Source organism: Panulirus ornatus, chromosome 1 (genome assembly GCF_036320965.1).
Source record: "Panulirus ornatus isolate Po-2019 chromosome 1, ASM3632096v1, whole genome shotgun sequence".
Classification (NCBI taxonomy): domain Eukaryota; kingdom Metazoa; phylum Arthropoda; class Malacostraca; order Decapoda; family Palinuridae; genus Panulirus; species Panulirus ornatus.
Genome location: NC_092224.1, coordinates 78,470,075 through 78,493,765, shown reverse-complemented (window position 1 = coordinate 78,493,765; position 23,691 = coordinate 78,470,075). Strand labels below are relative to the sequence as shown.

The following is a 23,691-nucleotide window of genomic DNA, read 5'->3' as shown; positions in this document are numbered from 1 at the left end:
GAAGAGGGAGAAGCGGGAGACAAAACTGGAGGTAGAAGGATAAAGTGAAAATGATTTTGAGCGATCAGGGTCTGAACATAGAGAAGGTTGAAAGGCGTGCAAGGAATAGAGTGAATTGGAACAATGTGGTATATCAGGGTCGATGTGCTGTCAATGGATTGAACGAGGGCATGTAAAGCGTCTGGGATAAACCATGGAAATTTTGTGGGGCCTGGCTGTGGAAAGGGAGCTGTGGTTTCGGTGCATAATACATGACAGCTATAGAGTGAGTGTGAACGAATGTGGAATTTTTTGTCTTTTCTAGTGCTACCTCGCGCACCTGTGGGGGAAGGGGGTTGTCATTTCATGTGTGGCGGGGTGGCGATGGGAATGAATAAGGGCAGACAGTGTACATATGTGAGTGGGAGAGATGGCCAGAGAGCGTTATTAGGTTACGTGTTAATTGATAGGCACGTGAAAGAGACTTTTGGATGTTAATGTGCTGAGGGGTGCAACTGGAGGGATGTCTGATCATTATCTTGTAGAGGCGAAGGTGAAGATTTGTAGAGGCTTTCATAAAAGAAGAGAGAATGTTGGAGTGAAGAGAGTGGTAAGAGTAAGTGAGCTTGGGAAGGAGACTTGTGTGACGAAGTACCAGGAGAGACTGAGTACAAAATGGAAAAAGGTGAGAACAAAGGAGGTAAGGGAGTGAGGGAGGAATGGGATGTATTTAGAGAAGCAGTGATGGCTTGTGCAAAAGTTGCTTGTGGCATGAGAAGCTGTCTCACACGTTAGCGAGGTAGTGCAAGGAAACAGACGAAAGAGTGAACCCAACCCACCCACATACACATGTATATACATACAAATCCACACATATACACACATATACACACCTCTATATCTCAATATATACATATATATAAACACAGACATATACATATATACATATGTAGATAATTCAGAGTCTGCCCTTATTCATTCCAGTTGCCACCCCACCACACATGAAATGACAACCCCCTCTCCCCACAAGTGTGCAAGGTAGCGCTAGGAAAAGACAACAAAGACCACATTCATTCACACTCAGTCTCTAGCTGTCATGTGTAATGCACCGAAACCACAGTTCCCTTTCCACATCCAGGCCCAACAAAACTTTCCATGGTTTACCCCAGATGCTTCACATGCCCTGGTTCAATCCATTGACAGCATGTCGACCCCTGGTATACCACATCCTTCCAATTCACTCTATTCCTTGCACGCCTTTCACACTCCTGCACGTTCAGGCCCCGATCACTCAGATTCTTTTTCACTCCATCTTTCCACCTCCAATTTGGTCTCCCAATTCTCCTCGTTCCCTCCACCTCTAACACACATATATCCTCTTTGTCAATCTTACCTTGCTCAGTCTCTCCATGTGACCAAAACATTTCAAAACACCCACTTCTGCTCTCTCAACCACAGTCTTTTTATTACCACTCATCTCTCTTACCCTTTCATTACTTATTCAATCAAACCACCTCACACCACATATATGTTCTCAAACATCTCATTACCAGCACATCTACCCACCTCCGCACAACACTATCTATAGCCCATGCCTCACAACCATATAACATTATTGGAACCACTATTCCTTCAAACATACCTATTTTTGCTTTCCAAGATAACGCTCTCGCCTTCCACACATTCTCCAACGCTCCCAGAACCAGAACCCCCTCCCCAACCCTGTGACCCACTTCCACTTCCATGGTTCCATCTGCTGCCAAATCCACTCTCCGATATCTAAAACACTTCACTTCCACTTTTTCTCCATTCAAATTTACCTCCCAATTGACATGTCCCTCCACCCTACTGAAAATAACCATGCTCTTATTCACATTTACTCTCAGCTTTCTTTTTTCACATCCTACCAAATTCAGTCACCAACTTCTGCAGTTTCTCACCCAAATCAGCCACCAGCACTGTATCATCAGTGAACAACTGACTCACTTCCCAAGCCCTCTCATCCACAACAGACAGCATACTTGCCTCTCTCTCCGAAACTCTTGCATTCACCTCCCTAACAACCCCATCCAAAAACAAATTGAATAACCATGAAGACATCATGCACCCCTGCCACAAACCGACATTCACTGGAAACCAATCACTTTCCTCTCTTCCTACATGTACACAAGCCTTACATCCTCGATAAAAACTTTCACTGCTTCTTGCAACTTACCTCCCACACCACACACCTTCTACAGAGCATCTCTATCAACTCATATGCCTTCTCCAGATCCATAAATGCTACATACAAATCCATGTTTTTCTAAGTATTTCTCACATACATTCTTCAAAGCAAACACCTGATCCACACATCCTCTACCACTTCTGAAACCACACTGCTCTTCCCCATCTGATGCTCTGTACATGCCTTCACTCTCTCATTAAATACCCTCCCATAAATTTCCTAGGAATACTCAACAAACTTATACCTCTGTAATTTGAGCACTCACCTTTATCACCCCCCCTGCTTTTGTACAATGTCACTATGCACTTTTTTAACAAATATCACTGCAATACCATCCAAACCCGCCACCGTGCAGGCTTTCATCTTCCACAAAGCTTTCACTACCTCTTCGCTGTTTACCAAACCATTCTCCCTGACCATCTCACTTCGCATAACACCTTGACCAAAACAAGCAATATCTGCCACTCTGTCACTAAACACATTCAACAAACCTTCAAAATACTCACTCCATCTCCTTCTCACTTCAATACTTGTTAATACCTACCAATTAGTCCCCTTCACTGATGTTCCCATTTGTTCTCGTGTCTTATGCACTTTATTCTTTTTTTTTATACAAAATTCACCATTTCCCGCATTAGCGAGGTAGCAATAAGAACAGAGGGAATATTCAAGCCCCAAAACTGTTACAGTAGATTGAATTCTCTAATGATTACACTTACTATTACAGACCAAAAACACTCAAAAGTTCAGAGATCATAAGGGGAAGATAGACTTTTAAAGGTCTCCCTTACCAATGGAATACAGTTTAATTATTGAAATGCAAAGAATGCAGAAGAGTTCGTGAAATGCAACTATCATGGTACGACATATACACACGTTCTACTACCTGAAACAGATTATGGTAGACTTTGGCTTTTCTGGGACAATTATCAAATGGGGTCAGAAAAACAAATCTTTTGGCCCTATAACCCTGAAACTGGATATGGTGCTGGAGTCAATGATGCAACCCCTGGTGGGGTTTTGGAATGTGAAAACATTAAAATACCTACAGAAAAGCTACAAATTACAATTACCATATTCTCTTTTAACTGAATTTTACTAACCTTAATACAATCCCATTATTTGCGTCATCATCACAAGGGCGATTACGATAAAGACCATAGAGGTAACGTTACAGAACATGAACACATTTTCTAGGTGATAGAATATAACACAATTAAGAACTTAAGAATATGGTCCCCAGAAAAATTCCTACTGGCCCATACTAGATGGGTCCTTCCTACAACCACCCCACAGAGCTCATATACCTTTCCACCCTATCATTAAAACAATTCAAGGTTGCAGCCCCAACCATCACATCTGGCAAGCTATCCTAGACATCTACCATCCTACTGCTAAACCAGTACTTCCCCACATCTAATATGAACCTAAATTATTCTATCTTGAAGCCATTATTGCAAGATCTAAACTGACTGGCTTTACTTGGAACTATGCCAATTTCCCCCTTATTTAGACCTGTCATCCATTTGTACACCTCTTTCACATCCCCTCTGGCCCTCCTCCTTTACAGTGAGTGTAAATACTGTCTACTAAATCTTTCTTCATAACTAAGATTCCTAATTCCTGGTATCATTCTCGTCAAACTTCTCTGCACCCTCTCCAATCTATCTATATCTGCATGGTGGCAAGGTAACTAAAACTTCACAGCATAGTCCAAATGAGGTCTAACTAATGGAAAATAAAGCTTTAGCATTACTTTAGGGGTATGGTTACTAACACTTCTAATAAATCCCAACATTCTGTTTGCCTTGTTTTCAACTTTGATACACTGCTGCCTTGGTTTTAGATCTTTACTTGCGAATAATCCCAAATCCCTCTCGCAGTCTGATTTCCCTAAGAGTCTATCATATAAACAGTAGTTCGTGTTACCCTCTTTCCCTGCACCCAATGTCTTACATCTATTTATGATGAAATCTATTTGCCACTCCCTCACCCAAAGAGACAGTTTATCCTAGGGATGCAGTGAAGTTACATGAGGTAACTTCACTGCATCCCTAGGCAAGTTTTTAATATTTCCTATTATTGTATAGTCCACAAATTTACTCAAATCAGTTATGATTCCACTATCTAAACTGTTTATACGAATAATGAAAAGAAGAGGTCCAAGCACTGACCCTGTGGCACATCACTGATTACATCGCCCTAACCTAATCAACTTTAATGCCTTCCCCCAACACATTACAATGTGAAGAGTTCATATAGTGTATGAGATTTCAGGTGCAGCACCTCCACTCCATCAATTAATAGTTTTCATAAAACGGGCAAAACTTTGAAGAGGGAAATGTATAGTAAAAAAAAAAAAAAAAAAAAAAAAAAAAAAAAGCTGAATGAAGAAATGCATTCATAACACTTTCATCGAATTCTAGCAAACAGCAAAGGAACAGGAGGGATGACTACGGGATCCCTGCGTCATTTTCGAATGACCGTTCTGTGGAAATCTGATAAATTGCATTCAGCCAGTCCATGTTTGGATTCTATAAGACTTTAGTAAATTAATTAAAACTTATGAGATATTTGCCACACAGGGGTCAGATTCCTATATCTACATGAGCATCTGAGCTCACCATTTACCTTCCAAACCAATCCATCCAATCAAGGGGTTCTTATGTACAATACACTATTTGATAAAAAAAAAAATTCACTAAAAACAGAAACTACATGGTATATAAATAATTAAAATAAACAGGTTATCCTTAGTTTTACATTTACTGATATTTTGCATGGTATATAATGCACACTTTCCTTACTAACATTATGAATATCAAAATATTAGTCGTAATAGAGAAAAAGTTAAATCTTTCTTTCTTACATCACTCTCTGCAACAATGATCCCATAACAGACATCATATTCATAAACAATCTGCATCTGTATTACTAAATAGTAGGAAAGCAACACTTGACAATTCATTTGTAGACGGGGTCTCCTACATTAATACAGGTGAATTTTGCTAACCATTCAGCAATCCTCTTGTACTTTTCTGGATTTCAATGTGAAGGGATATAAGACTCTTAACATTAAGTGCTTCAAGAATGCAATAACAGTTATGGAGCATGATTTGAAGCATCTTATTTTACTGAACAAGATAAAATATGAAGAGCTTATGTAACTTACACAGCAATGTTTACAGGAAAAAAGTAGTTGCAGAGCATGATCTGAAGCATCTTACTTCACTGAACAATATCAAATTGGAGGAGCTTATGTAACTTACATAGCAATGTTTATAGGAAACAAAAGTAGTCTCAGAACGTGATTTGGGGCATTGTTGACCGAATAAATTTACGTGAGGCAATAAAAAATATATATCATGGAAAATGAGGTTATTCATGTAAAAGTAGGAAAGGCATTTGTATAATTTCAACACTTAATTTACTGGCTGAAATGATGGGTGAAATATTCCAACATTATATTCATTTAATGAGAATTCCACAACCACTCAGTCATATTTGTTATCATATACCAAGTTTGCAACACTTTTACAGTGTCTGCTATATTTCACCTATAATACTGAATTTGGTCTTCACTGCTAAGGAAATCAAGCTGTCTTCAATGGTTTTGTAGAATTCTAACAAGTATTTTAAATAATTTTACACTTAATAAACCCAAGTGCGTTCCAGATACATTACATAACCTTTCTAAACATTACTTAATATCAATAACAGATGTCTTCCACATGTGATTCTGCAATCATAATGAACTAAATAAAGCAACTTAAAAATATGTCATTTTCCAAAGTTAGTTTCGATACAGATCTAAATTAATCTTTTATTCTCAAAATAATGTAACCTAACAACATAAACATTTACCCCATTGCCGGAATAGAGACACATCAGCTCTGTATTCTACAAACAGACAGTTACTCATATCAAAGTAAATGTTGAACAAAGCAATATAAAATAACCTTATGCACTTGCAAATATAATATACTTGCAACGGCATCTCTATAATCCGACATCACTGAACTTCAAGAGGATTTCTATACTTATATAAGATATACAGAAAGACTAAGAAAATTTTCATTATATGAACAATTCACTGCCCTTCTATATTTTATAAATCCATGACCCCAACCCAAGAAAACATTACGATACTTTCTTCTCTGGAAATGGACTTTTCAAGTGGAATTTTTTTTTTTTTCTAAAATGAAAGTTCAGGTAGAAAGATTACAAAGTGAAATTGGCTTCAACTCACCTAGGGAGAAATGAAGTTTGAGAATAAGCACATTCCTATGCCAGCAGTAAACACTACACTGTCTAGAGAAGACTTGTCTTGCCAAATAGCATTCAATTATTCTTATATTAACAAAAACCAACCTACTATAATGACAAACTTGCTCCACATTACGCCACCACTCATGAACATGTCTATATACTTTCATTACTACATCTACTTTATGGTATTCATATGTGTTTACTGTTTAAGAAAACCCCTACAAAAACTCCCTAACCTTGCCTATCACCCAAATCGATATCAGAAATATATAATTAAATTCGTCTACTGAAGGGAACTGCAAGGCTTCTGTTGTTCGCCATTTACCACCAATTTAACAGCTCAATCACATGTAAGACTAGTACATCTAAAATTCTTTGCATTGAAATAAATACTGCTTTGGCAGGTTTGGTGAAGTTTTTCAAGGTTTGTTTAATTCTTCAGTAATACCTACTTCAGTAAACCCCCAAACTTTCCCTATCTCTACTGCCTTACCAACAAAATATATTGCTCCAAAGCATGCTCGGTAAGCGTTGCATTCTGAATATCACAGAAGTAATACAACACAAAATCACCATCCTTTCAAGATGGGGTGCGTAGCTATGCTTCTAAACTACCCCAATACAACCCCTTAAGGCTCATTACTATTGCCTCATTTAGATTCGTTAATGTGCTCTAAATCATGTTCTTCAAGTCTTCTCTAAACTTTGCAAAACACAATGATTGAATATCTTAAAAGCTAATAGTAATGCTGTGGTATATAAGACTTTAACGTAAAAGATTTTCTCAACTATATATAACTATTACAGCAGCTAAACGTAAATTTACACTACACTTTGTGACATCAAGTCTTACTTAGGAACAGATACTATAACGATTCACATAGCATTCTTAACAAAATACCATTATTTCCCTAACAAAAGTAGGCTTTCATCCACGAACTAAGCACTGCTGTCCATTAATGTAAATAGACGACGAAGACGAGGTAAAGCCTGCTGGGGAAGGTGCCGTTCAGCAGGAGCCCATCCCAACACTCACCGTACTCCCGTTGACAGCAGTTTCCAGGCGAGGACGTTTGCACGGTGGTGGCTGTGAATTGGCAGCCTTCAATTCTGACATTTATCCCGTGATTCACACGCACATAAATCGTTCACAAACTTCGCGGACACAGTCTTTTCAGCCTCAGCTCGCCTAATCACAGGGCGACTATAATCCCGCGGGAGAAAGTGCCATGTGCTTAGATCTCTTCCCGTCGACAAAGGGACTGCGACGTTACGTTGCCCGACGCCAAACTCGGAAATGCCGGTTACCGGTAGATTCATGTAGATAATTTTAGCAAATGAAGATAGTATAGCCACATATTATACAGAGAGAGATAATTTTAAACTATATATTATCGTAAGTACTAGTGTGATATATGTTTCATGCACGAATAAGTTGCCATGCCTGTTTGTACCTGAATTTTTTTCCCAAGACGGGCGACGATATCGGCATTATCATTGGCCCTTATTAATACTGACGTACCAGTGACGAAACGTTACTTCTATTGGTTGAGAGGACTTATTGATGACGTCATAAGCTATTTTGCCCTACCATTGGTTATGAGTGATGTTGTATAAAAGTTGCCTATTTGTATATATTAGATCATTATGTCAAGAATACTTTTAGAAATATTATGAATTAGATATTTAATATTGAGCTGAAATATTAGATGATATCTTCATTTAGCTGATGTTACACGCTCACAGTGGCTAGAGATCATTGTTCTAATTCAAGGAGCCTTTATATATATATATATATATATATATATATATATATATATATATATATATATATATATATATATATATATATATATATATATATATATATATATATATCCCTGGGGATAGGGGAGAAAGAATACTTCCCACGTATTCCCTGCGTGTCGTAGAAGGCGACTAAAAGGGAAGGGAGCGGAGGGCTGGAAATCCTCCCCTCTCATTTTTTTTTTTAAATTTTTCCAAAAGAAGGAACAGAGAAGGGGGCCAGGTGAGGATATTCCCTCAAAGGCCCAGTCCTCTGTTCTTAACGCTACCTCGCTAATGCGGGAAATGGCGAATAGTACGAAAAAAGAAAAAGATATATATATATATATATATATATATATATATATATATATATATATATATATATATATATATATATGTATATATATATATATATATATATATATATATATATATATATATATATATATATATATATATATATATATATATATATATATATGTATATATATATATATATATATATATATATATATATATATATATATATATATATATATATATATATCTTTGTATCTATACGTCGAAATGTATAGGTATGTATAAGTGCGTGTGTATGTGGGTGGGTTGGGCCATTCTTTCGTCTGTTTCCTTGCGCTACCTCGCTAACGCAGGAGAAAGCGACAAAGTATAATTATATATATATAACTAATGGTGGTGATGTGAGAAGGAGATGGAGTGAGTATTTTGAAGGTTTGTTGAATGTGTTTGATGATAGAGTGGCAGATATAGGGTGTTTTGGTCGAGGTGGTGTGCAAAGTGAGAGAGTTAGATTTGGTAAACAGAGAAGAGGTGGTAAAAGCTTTGCGGAAAATGAAAGCCGGCAAGGCAGCAGGTTTGGATGGTATTGCAGTGGAATTTATTAAAAAATGGGGTGACTGTATTGTTGACTGGTTGGTAAGGTTATTTAATGTATGTATGACTCATGGTGAGGTGCCTGAGGATTGGCGGAATGCGTGTATAGTGCCATTGTACAAAGGCAAAGGGGATAAGAGTGAGTGCTCAAATTACAGAGGTATAAGTTTGTTGAGTATTCCTGGTAAATTATATGGGAGGGTATTGATTGAGAGGGTGAAGGCATGTACAGAGCATCAGATTGAGGAAGAGCATTGTGGTTTCAGAAGTGGTAGAGGATGTGTGGATCAGGTGTTTGCTTTGAAGAATGTATGTGAGAAATACTTAGAAAAGCAAATGGATTTGTATGTAGCATTTATGGATCTGGAGAAGGCATATGATAGAGTTGATAGAGATGCTCTGTGGAAGGTGTTAAGAATATATGGTGTGGGAGGCAAATTGTTAGAAGCAGTGGAAAGTTTTTATCGAGGATGTAAGGCATGTGTACGTGTAGGAAGAGACGAAAGTGATTGGTTCTCAGTGAATGTAGGTTTGCGGCAGGGGTGTGTGATGTCTCCATGGTTGTTTAATTTGTTTATGGATGGGGTTGTTAGGGAGGTGAATGCAAGAGTTTTGGAAAGACGGGCAAGTATGAAGTCTGTTGTGGATGAGAGAGCTTGGGAAGTGAGTCAATTGTTGTTCGCTGATGATACAGCGCTGGTGGCTGATTCATATGAGAAACTGCAGAAGCTGGTGACTGAGTTTGGTAAAGTGTGTGAAAGAAGAAAGTTAAGAGTAAATGTGAATAAGAGCAAGGTTATTAGGTACAGTAGGGTTGAGGGTCAAGTCAATTGGGAGGTAAGTTTGAATGGAGAAAATCTGGAGGAAGTAAAGTGTTTTAGATATCTGGGAGTGGATCTGGCAGCGGTTGGAACCATGGAAGCGGAAGTGATCATAGGGTGGGGGAGGGGGCGAAACTTCTGGGAGCCTTGAAGAATGTGTGGAAGTCGAGAACATTACCTCGAAAAGCAAAAATAGGTATGTTTGAAGGAATAGTGGTTCCAACAATGTTGTGTATGGTTGCGAGGCGTGGGCTATGGATAGAGTTGTGCGCAGGAGGATGGATGTGCTGGAAATGAGATGTTTGAGGACAATGTGTGGTGTGAGGTGGTTTGATCGAGTAAGTAATGTAAGGGTAAGAGAGATGTGTGGAAATAAAAAGAGCGTGGTTGAGAGAGCAGAAGAGGGTGTTTTGAAATGGTTTGGGCACATGGAGAGAATGAGTGAGGAAAGATTGACCAAGAGGATATATGTGTCGGAGATGGAGGGAACGAGGAGAAGTGGGAGACCAAATTGGAGGTGGAAAGATGGAGTGAAAAAGATTTTGTGTGATCGGGGCCTGAACATGCAGGAGGGTGAAAGGAGGGCAAGGAATAGAGTGAATTGGATCGATGTGGTATACCGGGGTTGACGTGCTGTCAGTGGATTGAATCAGGCCATGTGAAGCGTCTGGGGTAAACCATGGAAAGTTGTGTGGGGCCTGGATGTGGAAAGGGAGCTGTGGTTTCGGGCATTATTGCGTGGCAGCTAGAGACTGAGTGTGAACGAATGGGGCCTTTGTTGTCTTTTCCTGGTGCTATCTCGCACACATGAGGGGGGAGGGGGATGGTATTCCGTGTGTGGCGAGGTGGCGATGGGAGTGGATGGGGGCAGACTGCGTGAATTGTGTGCATGGGTATATATGTATGTGTCTGTGTATGTATATATATGTGTACATTGAGATGTATAGGTATGTATATTTGCGTGTGTGGACGTGTGTGTGTATACATTGTGTATGGGGGTGGGTTGGGCCATTTCTTTCGTCTGTTTCCTTGCGCTACCTCGCAAACGCGGGAGACAGCGACAAAGCAAAATAAAAAGAAATAATAATATGTATGTATATATATATATATATATATATATATATATATATATATATATATATATATATATATATATATATATATATATATATATATATGGTGAAATCGCACTTCAGTAGGAACTCATACAATTTCATTCATGCAATTTTTCTATACATGTGGCACGACAAGTCTTGTGGTGACAATCCACTTCATCACGTGCCAGTACTTAACAAAGTTATCTAAATCCCAACATCACGCTTGAGTCCCGCTGTCCAACACTAATTGGTACAGACCAAGAACTCAATGTGCTTGGTCTGTACAAATTATTGTTGGACGGCGGAACTTAAGTGTGGTGCTGGGATTTTGATAACTTTGGTAAGTACTTTATACTATCTTCACGGAGTAGTGTGATCCTCATATTCATCTATCAATCAGTATATATATATATATATATATATATATATATATATATATATATATATATATATATATATATATATATATATATATATCAGTAAATTTTAGGGAGAATAAAAAGATGTTCTGGAAGGAGGTAAATAGGGTGCGTAAGACAAGGGAGCAAATGGGAACTTCAGTGAAGGGCGTAAATGGGGAGGTGATAACAAGTAGTGGTGATGTGAGAAGGAGATGGAATGAGTATTTTGAAGGTTTGTTGAATGTGTCTGATGACAGAGTGGCAGATATAGGGTGTTTTGGTCGTGGTGGTGTGCAAAGTGAGAGGGTTAGGGAAAATGATTTGGTAAACAGAGAAGAGGTAGTAAAAGCTTTGCGGAAGATGAAAGCCGGCAAGGCAGCAGGTTTGGATGGTATTGCAGTGGAATTTATTAAAAAAGGGGGTGACTGTATTGTTGACTGGTTGGTAAGGTTATTTAATGTATGTATGACTCATGGTGAGGTGCCTGAGGATTGGCGGAATGCGTGCATAGTGCCATTGTACAAAGGCAAAGGGGATAAGAGTGAGTGCTCAAATTACAGAGGTATAAGTTTGTTGAGTATTCCTGGTAAACTATATGGGAGGGTATTGATTGAGAGGGTGAAGGCATGTACAGAGCATCAGATTGGGGAAGAGCAGTGCGGTTTCAGAAGTGGTAGAGGATGTGTGGATCAGGTGTTTGCTTTGAAGAATGTATGTGAGAAATACTTAGAAAAGCAAATGGATTTGTATGTAGCATTTATGGATCTGGAGAAGGCATATGATAGAGTTGATAGAGATGCTCTGTGGAAGGTATTAAGAATATATGGTGTGGGAGGCAAGTTGTTAGAAGCAGTGAAAAGTTTTTATCGAGGATGTAAGGCATGTGTACGTGTAGGAAGAGAGGAAAGTGATTGGTTCTCAGTGAATGTAGGTTTGCGGCAGGGGTGTGTGATGTCTCCATGGTTGTTTAATTTGTTTATGGATGGGGTTGTTAGGGAGGTAAATGCAAGAGTCCTGGAAAGAGGGGCAAGTATGAAGTCTGTTGGGGATGAGAGAGCTTGGGAAGTGAGTCAGTTGTTGTTCGCTGATGATACAGCGCTGGTGGCTGATTCATGTGAGAAACTGCAGAAGCTGGTGACTGAGTTTGGTAAAGTGTGTGGAAGAAGAAAGTTAAGAGTAAATGTGAATAAGAGCAAGGTTATTAGGTACAGTAGGGTTGAGGGTCAAGTCAATTGGGAGGTGAGTTTGAATGGAGAAAAACTGGAGGAAGTGAAGTGTTTTAGATATCTGGGAGTGGATCTGTCAGCGGATGGAACCATGGAAGCGGAAGTGGATCATAGGGTGGGGGAGGGGGCGAAAATTTTGGGAGCCTTGAAAAATGTGTGGAAGTCGAGAACATTATCTCGGAAAGCAAAAATGGGTATGTTTGAAGGAATAGTGGTTCCAACAATGTTGTATGGTTGCGAGGCGTGGGCTATGGATAGAGTTGTGCGCAGGAGGATGGATGTGCTGGAAATGAGATGTTTGAGGACAATGTGTGGTGTGAGGTGGTTTGATCGAGTAAGTAACGTAAGGGTAAGAGAGATGTGTGGAAATAAAAAGAGCGTGGTTGAGAGAGCAGAAGAGGGTGTTTTGAAATGGTTTGGGCACATGGAGAGAATGAGTGAGGAAAGATTGACCAAGAGGATATATGTGTCGGAGGTGGAGGGAACGAGGAGAAGAGGGAGACCAAATTGGAGGTGGAAAGATGGAGTGAAAAAGATTTTGTGTGATCGGGGCCTGAACATGCAGGAGGGTGAAAGGAAGGCAAGGAATAGAGTGAATTGGAGCGATGTGGTATACAGGGGTTGACGTGCTGTCAGTGGATTGAATCAAGGCATGTGAAGCGTCTGGGGTAAACCATGGAAAGCTGTGTAGGTATGTATATTTGCGTGTGTGGACGTGTGTATGTACGTGTGTATGGGGGTTGGGCCATTTCTTTCGTCTGTTTCCTCGCGCTACCTCGCAAACGCGGGAGACAGCGACAAAGTATAAAAAAAAAAAAAAAAAAAATATATATATATATATATATATATATATATATATATATATATATATATATTTTTTTTTTTTTTTTTTTTTTTTTTTTTTTTTTTTTGCGCTGTCTCCCGCGTTTGCGAGGTAGCCCAAGGAAACAGACGAAAGAAATGGCCCAACCCACCCCCATACACATGTATATACATACGTCCACACACGCAAATATACATACCTACACAGCTTTCCATGGTTTACCCCAGACGCTTCACGTGCCCTGATTCAATCCACTGATAGCACGTCAACCCCGGTATACCACATCGATCCAATTCACTCTATTCCTTGCCCTCCTTTCACCCTCCTGCATGTCCAGGCCCCGATCACACAAAATCTTTTTCACTCCATCTTTCCACCTCCAATTTGGTCTTCCACTTCTCCTCGTTCCCTCCACCTCCGACACATATATCCTCTTGGTCAATCTTTCCTCACTCATTCTCTCCATGTGCCCAAACCATTTCAAAACACCCTCTTCTGCTCTCTCAACCACGCTCTTTTTATTTCCACACATCTCTCTTACCCTTACGTTACTTACTCGATCAAACCACCTCACACCACACATTGTACTCAAACATCTCATTTCCAGAACATCCATCCTCCTGCGCACAACTCTATCCATAGCCCACGCCTCGCAACCATACAACATTGTTGGAACCACTATTCCTTCAAACATACCCATTTTTGCTTTCCCAGATAATGTTCTCGACTTCCACACATTCTTCAAGGCTCCCAGAATTTTCGCCCCCTCCCCCACCCTATGATCCACTTCCGCTTCCATGGTTCCATCCGCTGCCAGATCCACTCCCAGATATCTAAAACACTTTACTTCCTCCAGTTTTTCTCAATTCAAACTCACCTCCCAATTGACTTGACCCTCAACCCTACTGTACCTAATAACCTTGCTCTTATTCACATTTACTCTTAACTTTCTTCTTTCACACACTTTACCAAACTCAGTCACCAGCCACTGCAGTTTCTCACATGAATCAGCCACCAGCGCTGTATCATCAGCGAACAACAACTGACTCACTTCCCAAGCTCTCTCATCCCCAACAGACGTCATACTTGCCCGTCTTTCCAAAACTCTTGCATTCACCTCCCTAACAACCCCATCCATAAACAAATCAAACAACCATGGAGACATCACACGAACCCTCCCGCAAACCTACATTCACTGAGAACCAATCACTTTCCTCTCTTCCTACACGTACACATGCCTTACATCCTCTATAAAAACTTTTCACTGCTTCTAACAACTTGCCTCCCACACCATATATTCTCAATACCTTCCACAGAGCATCTATATCAACTCTATCATATGCCTTCTCCAGATCCATGAATGCTACATACAAATCCCTTTGCTTTTCCAAGTATTTCTCACATACATTCTTCAAAGAAAACAGCTGATCCACACATCCTCTACCACTTCTGAAACTACACTGCTCTTCCCCAATCTGATGCTCTGTACATGCCTTCACCCTCTCAATCAATACCCTCCCATATAATTTACCAGGAATACTCAACAAACTTATACCTCTGTAATTTGAGCACTCACTCTTATCCCCTTTGCCTTTGTACAATGGCACTATGCACGCATTCCGCCAATCCTCAGGCACCTCACCATGAGTCATACATACATTAAATAACCTTACCAACCAGTCAATAATACAGTCACCCCCTTTTTTAATAAATTCCACTGCAATACCATCCAAACTTTCAAACTATTCGCCATTTCCCGCGTCAGCGAGGTAGCGTTAAGAACAGAGGACTGGGCCTTTGAGGGAATGTCCTCACCTGGCCCCCTTCTCTGTTCCTTCTTTTGGAAAATTGAAAAAAGAAAAAAGAGAGGGGAGGATTTCCAGCCCCCCGCTCCCTCCCCCCTTAGTCGCCTTCTACGACACGCAGGGAATACGTGAGAAGTATTCGTTCTCCCCTATCCCCATGGATATATATATATATATATATATATATATATATATATATATATATATATATATATATATATATATATATATATATATATATATATATGTATATATATATATATATATTTTTTTTTTTTTTTTTTTTTTTTTATACTTTGTCGCTGTCTCCCGCGTTTGCGAGGTAGCGCGAGGAAACAGACGAAAGAAATGGCCCAACCCCCATACACACGTACATACACACGTCCACACACGCAAATATACATACCTACACAGCTTTCCATGGTTTACCCCAGACGCTTCACATGCCTTGATTCAATCCACTGACAGCACGTCAACCCCTGTATACCACATCGCTCCAATTCACTCTATTCCTTGCCCTCCTTTCACCCTCCTGCATGTTCAGGCCCCGATCACACAAAATCTTTTTCACTCCATCTTTCCACCTCCAATTTGGTCTCCCTCTTCTCCTCGTTCCCTCCACCTCCGACACATATATCCTCTTGGTCAATCTTTCCTCACTCATTCTCTCCATGTGCCCAAACCATTTCAAAACACCCTCTTCTGCTCTCTCAACCACGCTCTTTTTATTTCCACACATCTCTCTTACCCTTACGTTACTTACTCGATCAAACCACCTCACACCACACATTGTCCTCAAACATCTCATTTCCAGCACATCCATCCTCCTGCGCACAACTCTATCCATAGCCCACGCCTCGCAACCATACAACATTGTTGGAACCACTATTCCTTCAAACATACCCATTTTTGCTTTCCGAGATAATGTTCTCGACTTCCACACATTTTTCAAGGCTCCCAAAATTTTCGCCCCCTCCCCCACCCTATGATCCACTTCCGCTTCCATGGTTCCATCCGCTGACAGATCCACTCCCAGATATCTAAAACACTTCACTTCCTCCAGTTTTTCTCCATTCAAACTCACCTCCCAATTGACTTGACCCTCAACCCTACTGTACCTAATAACCTTGCTCTTATTCACATTTACTCTTAACTTTCTTCTTCCACACACTTTACCAAACTCAGTCACCAGCTTCTGCAGTTTCTCACATGAATCAGCCACCAGCGCTGTATCATCAGCGAACAACAACTGACTCACTTCCCAAGCTCTCTCATCCCCAACAGACTTCATACTTGCCCCTCTTTCCAGGACTCTTGCATTTACCTCCCTAACAACCCCATCCATAAACAAATTAAATGTATATATATATATATATATATATATATATATATATATATATATATATATATATATATATATATATATATATATACATATATATATATATATATAATCTATTATTCTTTGTCGCTGTCTCCCGCGTCAGCGTGGTAGCGTAAGGAAACAGACGAAAGAATGGCCCAACCCACCCACATACATCTGTATTTACATACACGTCCACACACGCTCATATACATATCTATACATTTCAACGTATACATATATATACATACACACATATACATATATACACATGTACATAATTCATACTTGCTGCCATTATTCATTCTCGTAGCCACCCCGCCACACATGAAATGACAATCCCCTTCCCCCGCATGTGCGCGAGGTAGCGCTAGGAAAAGACAACATAGGCCACACTCGTTCACACTCAGTCTGTAGCTGTCATGTATAATGCACCGACACCACAACTCCCTTTAAACATCCAGGCCCCACAGAACTTTCCATGGTTTACCCCAGACGCTTCACATGCCCTGGTTCAATCCATTGACAGCACGTCGACCCCGGTATACCACATCGTTCCACGCACAAGGTCCCGGGTTCGAGCCTGGCATTTTGAAGGTTTGTATGTTCTATGGATGTGCGCCTCCATATGTATGGTTCTTTCCCATTCATCTTCCAAGCAGTACTACAACGGCCGTATCGATTAAAAAAAATAACATTACATAAAGTCAATAGCATAGTACTAAATGCAAGTTCCAAGCGCCTGTGAAATACTTGGAACACTACCGAACGTCATTCTTTTTCAGTTAATACAGGATTGATATGACCACAGTACTAGGCCTCATTCGGAGGATCTTTTCAGGGTACTGCAGTGTCGAGGGCCAGCCCGGACCCATTAGCCGGGCCCCGGGGCAAACAACCTTGTCGGCCCTCCCCCGGCCACAGTCTTACGCATTTTTTTCTATTCCTTTTTTCTAGAATTACGATAAAAATCCTTAATGAAAACAATAACGAACCCGTAAACATAGCAAATGACTGTAGTGCACTATGTCACTATGATAGAGTGAGGACGAGGGTTTTCGATTCATTTGCAATAGGATTAAGTGGGATTTGGAGAGAAAAAAAAGTCCCTGTGAACCCCTCACCCCCTCCCCTAACTCTTCTCCCCCACACCTTTGATCGAACCTGATACCGTGTTGGCCATGATCCCGCCTTTGAGTTTATAAAGAGGACTTAAAAAACGACGTGACATTGGTTGAAAAATGTTTGCTAACAATGATATATGTGACGGGAAACTGGTTGAGAACAATATGAGAAGGCAGGAAAGTGAGAGTTGCATTAGAATTCCATAATGGAGTTTAGACATAAAACAACTGAAAGTGGTTTCCTCCCAGGAATATATACAGTAATACCAACCAGCTATGTCATTATGCTACATATCTAATCAGGTCACGGTAAGGTATGGTCCTGCAAAGAAGACATTAAAGCAAGGTAAGTATTTGCTCAGGAACGGTAAGCAAACAGATGGGGCTGCTGCCGTGATGTGTGTGTGTTTGTGTGTGTGTAGGGGGGTTATGAAATTCGGGAAGAATTACCAAAGTTATTAAAACCAGTATGACATAACTCGACATGACTGATTTTCAGAAAATATTCAAGTAATGTTGTATGGCCTGAGAATTCTTGGATTCTTCATAAGCTAGGGAATACAAAAGTGATACGTCAGGGTTAAATTTCCTCGTCACACAAGACGGGTAGTTGCCCGCTTCTCGCATGGATACACCGTAAAACCAAAAGTTGTGCACAGGCAGAGATCCCGTCTGAACATGTGATACCAGGAAGAACGTCATGAGTCACTGTGGACGCGGAGTTACATGATGCTACATGATGGATCAAGAGAAGTATTACCTCACATTGTGACACTAAAGTATCGCATAATGATCCAGTATTTCACGACCCTTGAGGATCAAGTGGTTAAAGATAATGATATCATACCTAAGAGTCGGGTCTCTGCTTTCAAAGGTTTTACTCTCATGCTTAAGGAATGTTGAATGGGTATGTGGAGAACAGGGAACGGGTCCACGGTAAGTGGGTGATCATCTCCTTGAGATATACAGTATGCAGTACACTTAATAATGACGATTCATATACCTTTGAATTTACTCTAACCCTTTCAGTCCCCCGAAAGTTAAAATGAAGATATATTTACACCACTCAAAATTTTTCGGCGCCCTTGGTTCTGATAAGCTCCGCAACGATCCATGGTGTGGTTGGTACCCCTGTGTGTGTGTCTGTGTGTCTGTGTGTGTGTGTGTAAAAGTCATGTGTTTTCAGTAGCCACGTGTTGTATTTAACAGTTGATAAACGGGAATACTTAGTATTAGTACGAAATTCTCTAAACGGCAGAGCATTATCCTCTGTAATATGATAATCAAACCCACAGTCTGTATTAATGAGCGCATCGCAACTAACGATTCGGTGTGTCATTTAAGGAATTTCTTGCATTATGAGATGCAACGACATAATCCCAGATTATGACAAAGTGTAGATGATGGAAAGTGAGTAAACGTCCGGTGATATAAGATCACATGCACAAAGAACACAATATTTGTGTAACGTAATATATATAATATTAAGTACGTTACTGGCATGATTATGAAGCAGGGAAGGAGAAACGAAACGAGGTATGATATTTGTTTAGTATGCCAGACATGATAATATTGGTAGATCGACGAGGGTGTTATTGGTAATGAAATTCCTGAGACAAACGATGTTAGTGTTAGCAGAGACGTACAATAGGAGGTGCGTCATCTGGATACAGTGTTGAGCTTCGGAGCGAATTGTACGAATCGTAGTTTTTATTTCGAATCATAGCTAGGTTTAGACGAGTTGAAAACCCGATCAAAAATTTTGGCACCCTCACTATACACAAATATTGTTCTTTGTGCTGGACGTTTACATACTTTCCATCATTTACACTTAGTGGTGATGTGAATTTCTGTCTTTGCAGCTCATAATGTAAGAAATCCTTAAATGGCCCACATGAGTTAGTTGCCATGCACACAATAAACACTGGGTTTGAATGTTATATTACAGAGGATAATGCTATGCCGTTTACAGAATTTCGTACTATGTATTCCCGTTTATTAACCGTTATATGTGACACACACACACACACACACAAAGACAGGGATACCAACCACACTAGTGATCGCTGCGAGGCGTATCAGAGCCAAGGGTGCCGAGTAAATTTTGGGTGTACAACGTCTATTGTTGCAATGACTAACACGAGTGACTAGTGGAACAACTTTGAAAGTTTCACTACATTCTTTTGGCACAGACACATATGTTATAACGAAATTTTCTTTGTATACATAAGCGCTTTACTTTATTTCGTCGAACGAACTCCCTTGATTATAGCTATCAACTGTATTATGTTATCAAATAGCAGATTTATGTTCAGTAAACAATGGACACCAGTTTGATGATAAACTTACTTCTCTACAAGAGTTTTATGAGGATCTGAATTACTTTAGTTATTCAATTTAACATCCAAATAACTCATCCCTAAGTTCCCTTAGATGCAATGTGTCACAAACCACTATTGCTTAGAGCTTTTCTTCCATTATCTTGGAGAGTTGGTAATCCACCGTTCCTCCCATGACGAAATCCTGGGGGTGGGCCCGAGGTGAATTGATATACAAAGCCAATGTTGCATAAAACGCAATAATGTAGTGGACAAGTCTGGGAGATCGTCAGTGGCAAATCATAAATTCTGTTGAGATATGGAAATAATACTTGAAAGAGCTGATCAGAAATTACTGGAACTGTTAAAGATGTATTTCTTTGAGAAGCAGGATTAGAGGCAAGGAGAGGGAAGGAGAGATAAATATGGGAGGTGAAGACAGTGTAAAAGGAAGTGTGGAAAATATTAAAGTTCTTAAAAAGGGGAAAAACTTGGGGTATAGATGGAGCAGTGAGTATGAGGTGAAGATTGAGGTGATTGCTGTGGTGTGGGTCTGGAAAGTGTGTGGAAGAATGGAGGAATTGTCAAGTGCCTGATAAATACACAAGCGCAGTAATTTTTCCACTGGATAGTTGAAAGGAAAGTAATAGCGACTTTAAACATTACAGAGGCATAAATCTTGAAAAAAATGACTGACAAGGTTATGGCAGAGGGATAGAGATGCATGGTGTTAAGTGAAGCCCCTGTTGGTGAAGAACCACTAGTTGGGAGCGAGTGTGGACCTACACAAGTGGTGAGATGAAAATATTTGTATCATTTATGGGTTTACTGAAGGCCTAATGATAGAGTGAGAAAGCTGTCTGGGAAGGTCAGGCTGTATGTCGTCCAGAGAAGGCTTGTGAAAAATTTTATGATCTTTCATGATAAAGCAGTCCGCGTGTGAGAGTGGTAAGAGTAAGCGGTTTGGAAAATATGTGGGAGAGCGTCAAGGTTGTGTGATGTCGCCACAGTGGTTCATTGTTTTTATGGTTAGGTCATTAAATGAGATGTGAACGAGGTAAAGGTGCATGGGGGGTTAGTAATGTGACAATAAATAAACATGGAAAAACATGGTGGAAGTTGCTATAGATATACGCAGCTAATGCAAATATATTAGTTTGGTTAGAGGAAGATTCAGATTAAATGGTATGGCGGAGTGATGATTTGTCAAGGGAGGAGCAGGATGTCGAAAGCTAATGTGGACGAAACAAAGAGTGAGCGGGGAGGGACGCGTTGCTACACGACGGGTGGACAGACGTACGTGGCTGCCTGTGAATACTAGGCTGGCGAATTGCTATCCAATTATGCGAGGCTAACGGGGATGGTTTGGTATGTTGCAAGGCTTACTGGGATGATCTGGTGTGATGCAAGGCTTACTGGGATGGTCCGATGTGTGCAAAGCTTTCTGGGATGATCTGATGTGTTGCAAGGCTTACTGGGATGGTCTGGTGTGTTGCGAGGCTTACTGAGATGGTCAGGTGTGTTGTTACATAAGGCGTGTTGGGGTGATCTGCTGTATTATAGTTACGTAAGGTGTGCTGGGATGGTCTGCTAAGATGACTTTACGTGATTCATTTTGTGATGAAGTTACTGAGGTATGCTGCAATGGTTTGCTGTATTATTGTTACATAAGATTGTGCCGATAGTCTGCTGTGATGAAGTTCCGTGAGGCATTCTGAGATGGTCTGCTTTGATGAAATTCCGTTAGGCATGCTGAGATGGTCTGCTGTATTATTATTACAAATGCGTGCTGGCATGGTTTGCTGTTATGAAGGTACACGAGACATGCAGGGGTGGTCTGCTGTGATGAAGTTACGGGAGTCATTCCGAGATGGTTTGCTGTGATGAAGTTCAGCGAGGCATGCTGGGATGGTCAGCGGTGATAAAGTTGCATGAGTCATGAGTGGGATGGTCTGCCGTGGAAGTTACTCCCAGGCCACCCCCGTGAGTGTCCGAAAATTATTAGCGACTTTTCGTTCGTTCTGGATGTTTACCTGAGGTGAACAGAGTATAGTAAGAGGTGTTGTTCACCAATAGCACCAGCTTTTCTGAGACTTCATTATAGGTCATTTTTAGTCCGGTCACAATAAAGAATGTCTTGTTTGCTGTATACCTCATTCAACCGCTTTTCGTAAGACTTCATTTCTCCAATATTGACCGTACTAGGAGTAGCAAGAACTACTGTTTACTAAACAGTTCCATAAATCAACCATTCCGTAGCCGAGGCGTATTTTCTAATATCATGGTGTCTTTTTGAAGATTTTCCATTCCCTCTTGTATCAAATGTCTGACTTAAAGAATCTGGTCTCGTTTTTTTTTTTTATATATTTTGCACACAGAATTTTTCAATTATGTCCTCCCCATGTCCTTCAATACGACATTGTGGGTAATCAAAGCTTTCAGTCTTCCCTTCATATGTAAGAGTACTGAGGCCAGTTACTAGTTTGGTTGCTCTCCTCTGCACGTATTGCGCCATTTCTGTTTAAACTTATGTGGAGACCACATCTGGTTTGCATATTCCACACAGAAACTGACCAGGCTTGTACTACCTACATATATGAAGGTTTACTTCTTATCATTCCTAATGAAGAGTGAGCCTTATTTACATTTTTGGAATGTTATTTTATATTCTTTTAGTATACTTAGTCATTGTCTCCCGCGTTAGCGAGGTACCGCAAGGAAACAAACGAAACAATGGCCCAACCCACCCACACACACATGCCTATACATAAATCTTGGAGACGGTATTCTTTGATCGACAGTTAACCAATGAGATCAGTTTTCATCACTTTTGTTACATTTTTCCATCCATGTACACGTTCTTGGTCAGGTGGCAAAGCATTTTTGGGAGTGCATCGATACAACGCTTGTTCGATGTCATTTTTGGGAGCTCGATAACTGCTTTTCCAGTGTACGGAATATGTTAACTTTTGCAAAATAGACATAACATAAGCATTGTGGTTATAAGTTCTTTTTTCAATAAGGCTTTGTTCACGTTCTTTATAGATATGATTACGACGCTGCTGGCTGGCAGTGATGATACTTCTCAACCTTGTGGCAAACTCTTAGAATCAAACATATGTGTTAAATAATAATCATGTAATGACGTTGTTCAAAGACTGTTTTTGGATTGTTCCAAAATTCTAATCAAGCCTACGAATACGTTGTATTGTGTATCTTTTGTACACTGAAATCTATAGTTAAAGCGTATTGCCGTTTGTTTGACTTTCAAAGGCACTGGCTAAATGTGCAAACAAGATACGGATCAAAAGAAGCAATGCAAAAAGTAAAAGCTTATAACTACAATTTACCTTCTATTCAGATATTTCATTAGTCATTTCGAGGGTTGAGCGTACCATTGTGCTATTGCCAGATGTAAGCTTGGGTGATCAGAACTTTCAAGAAGTCGAGAGTTTGATCTCATCATGCCCCACGGGACAGAAACGATACAAAACCGAATGAACTTAACGGAAGATAGGAATGGTTCATTACAAAGGTAAGTTGATTTTTTTTTTTG

The 23,691-nt window shown here is 40.0% G+C and overlaps 1 protein-coding gene across 1 annotated transcript in view; it reads right to left on the bottom strand.

Annotated features, from left to right (window-relative positions):
• The window catches only part of Uba1 (ubiquitin-like activating enzyme 1), a 136,377-nt gene extending 128,427 nt beyond the window's left edge, over positions 1-7,950 (bottom strand). Inside the window, exon 1 of the mRNA XM_071664364.1 lies at positions 7,512-7,950. Within this exon, the coding sequence (XP_071520465.1) occupies positions 7,512-7,592 (81 nt within the window). The 5' untranslated portion in view covers positions 7,593-7,950. The remainder of the gene's footprint in view (positions 1-7,511) is intronic.
• Positions 7,951-23,691: the final 15,741 nt, after the last annotated feature.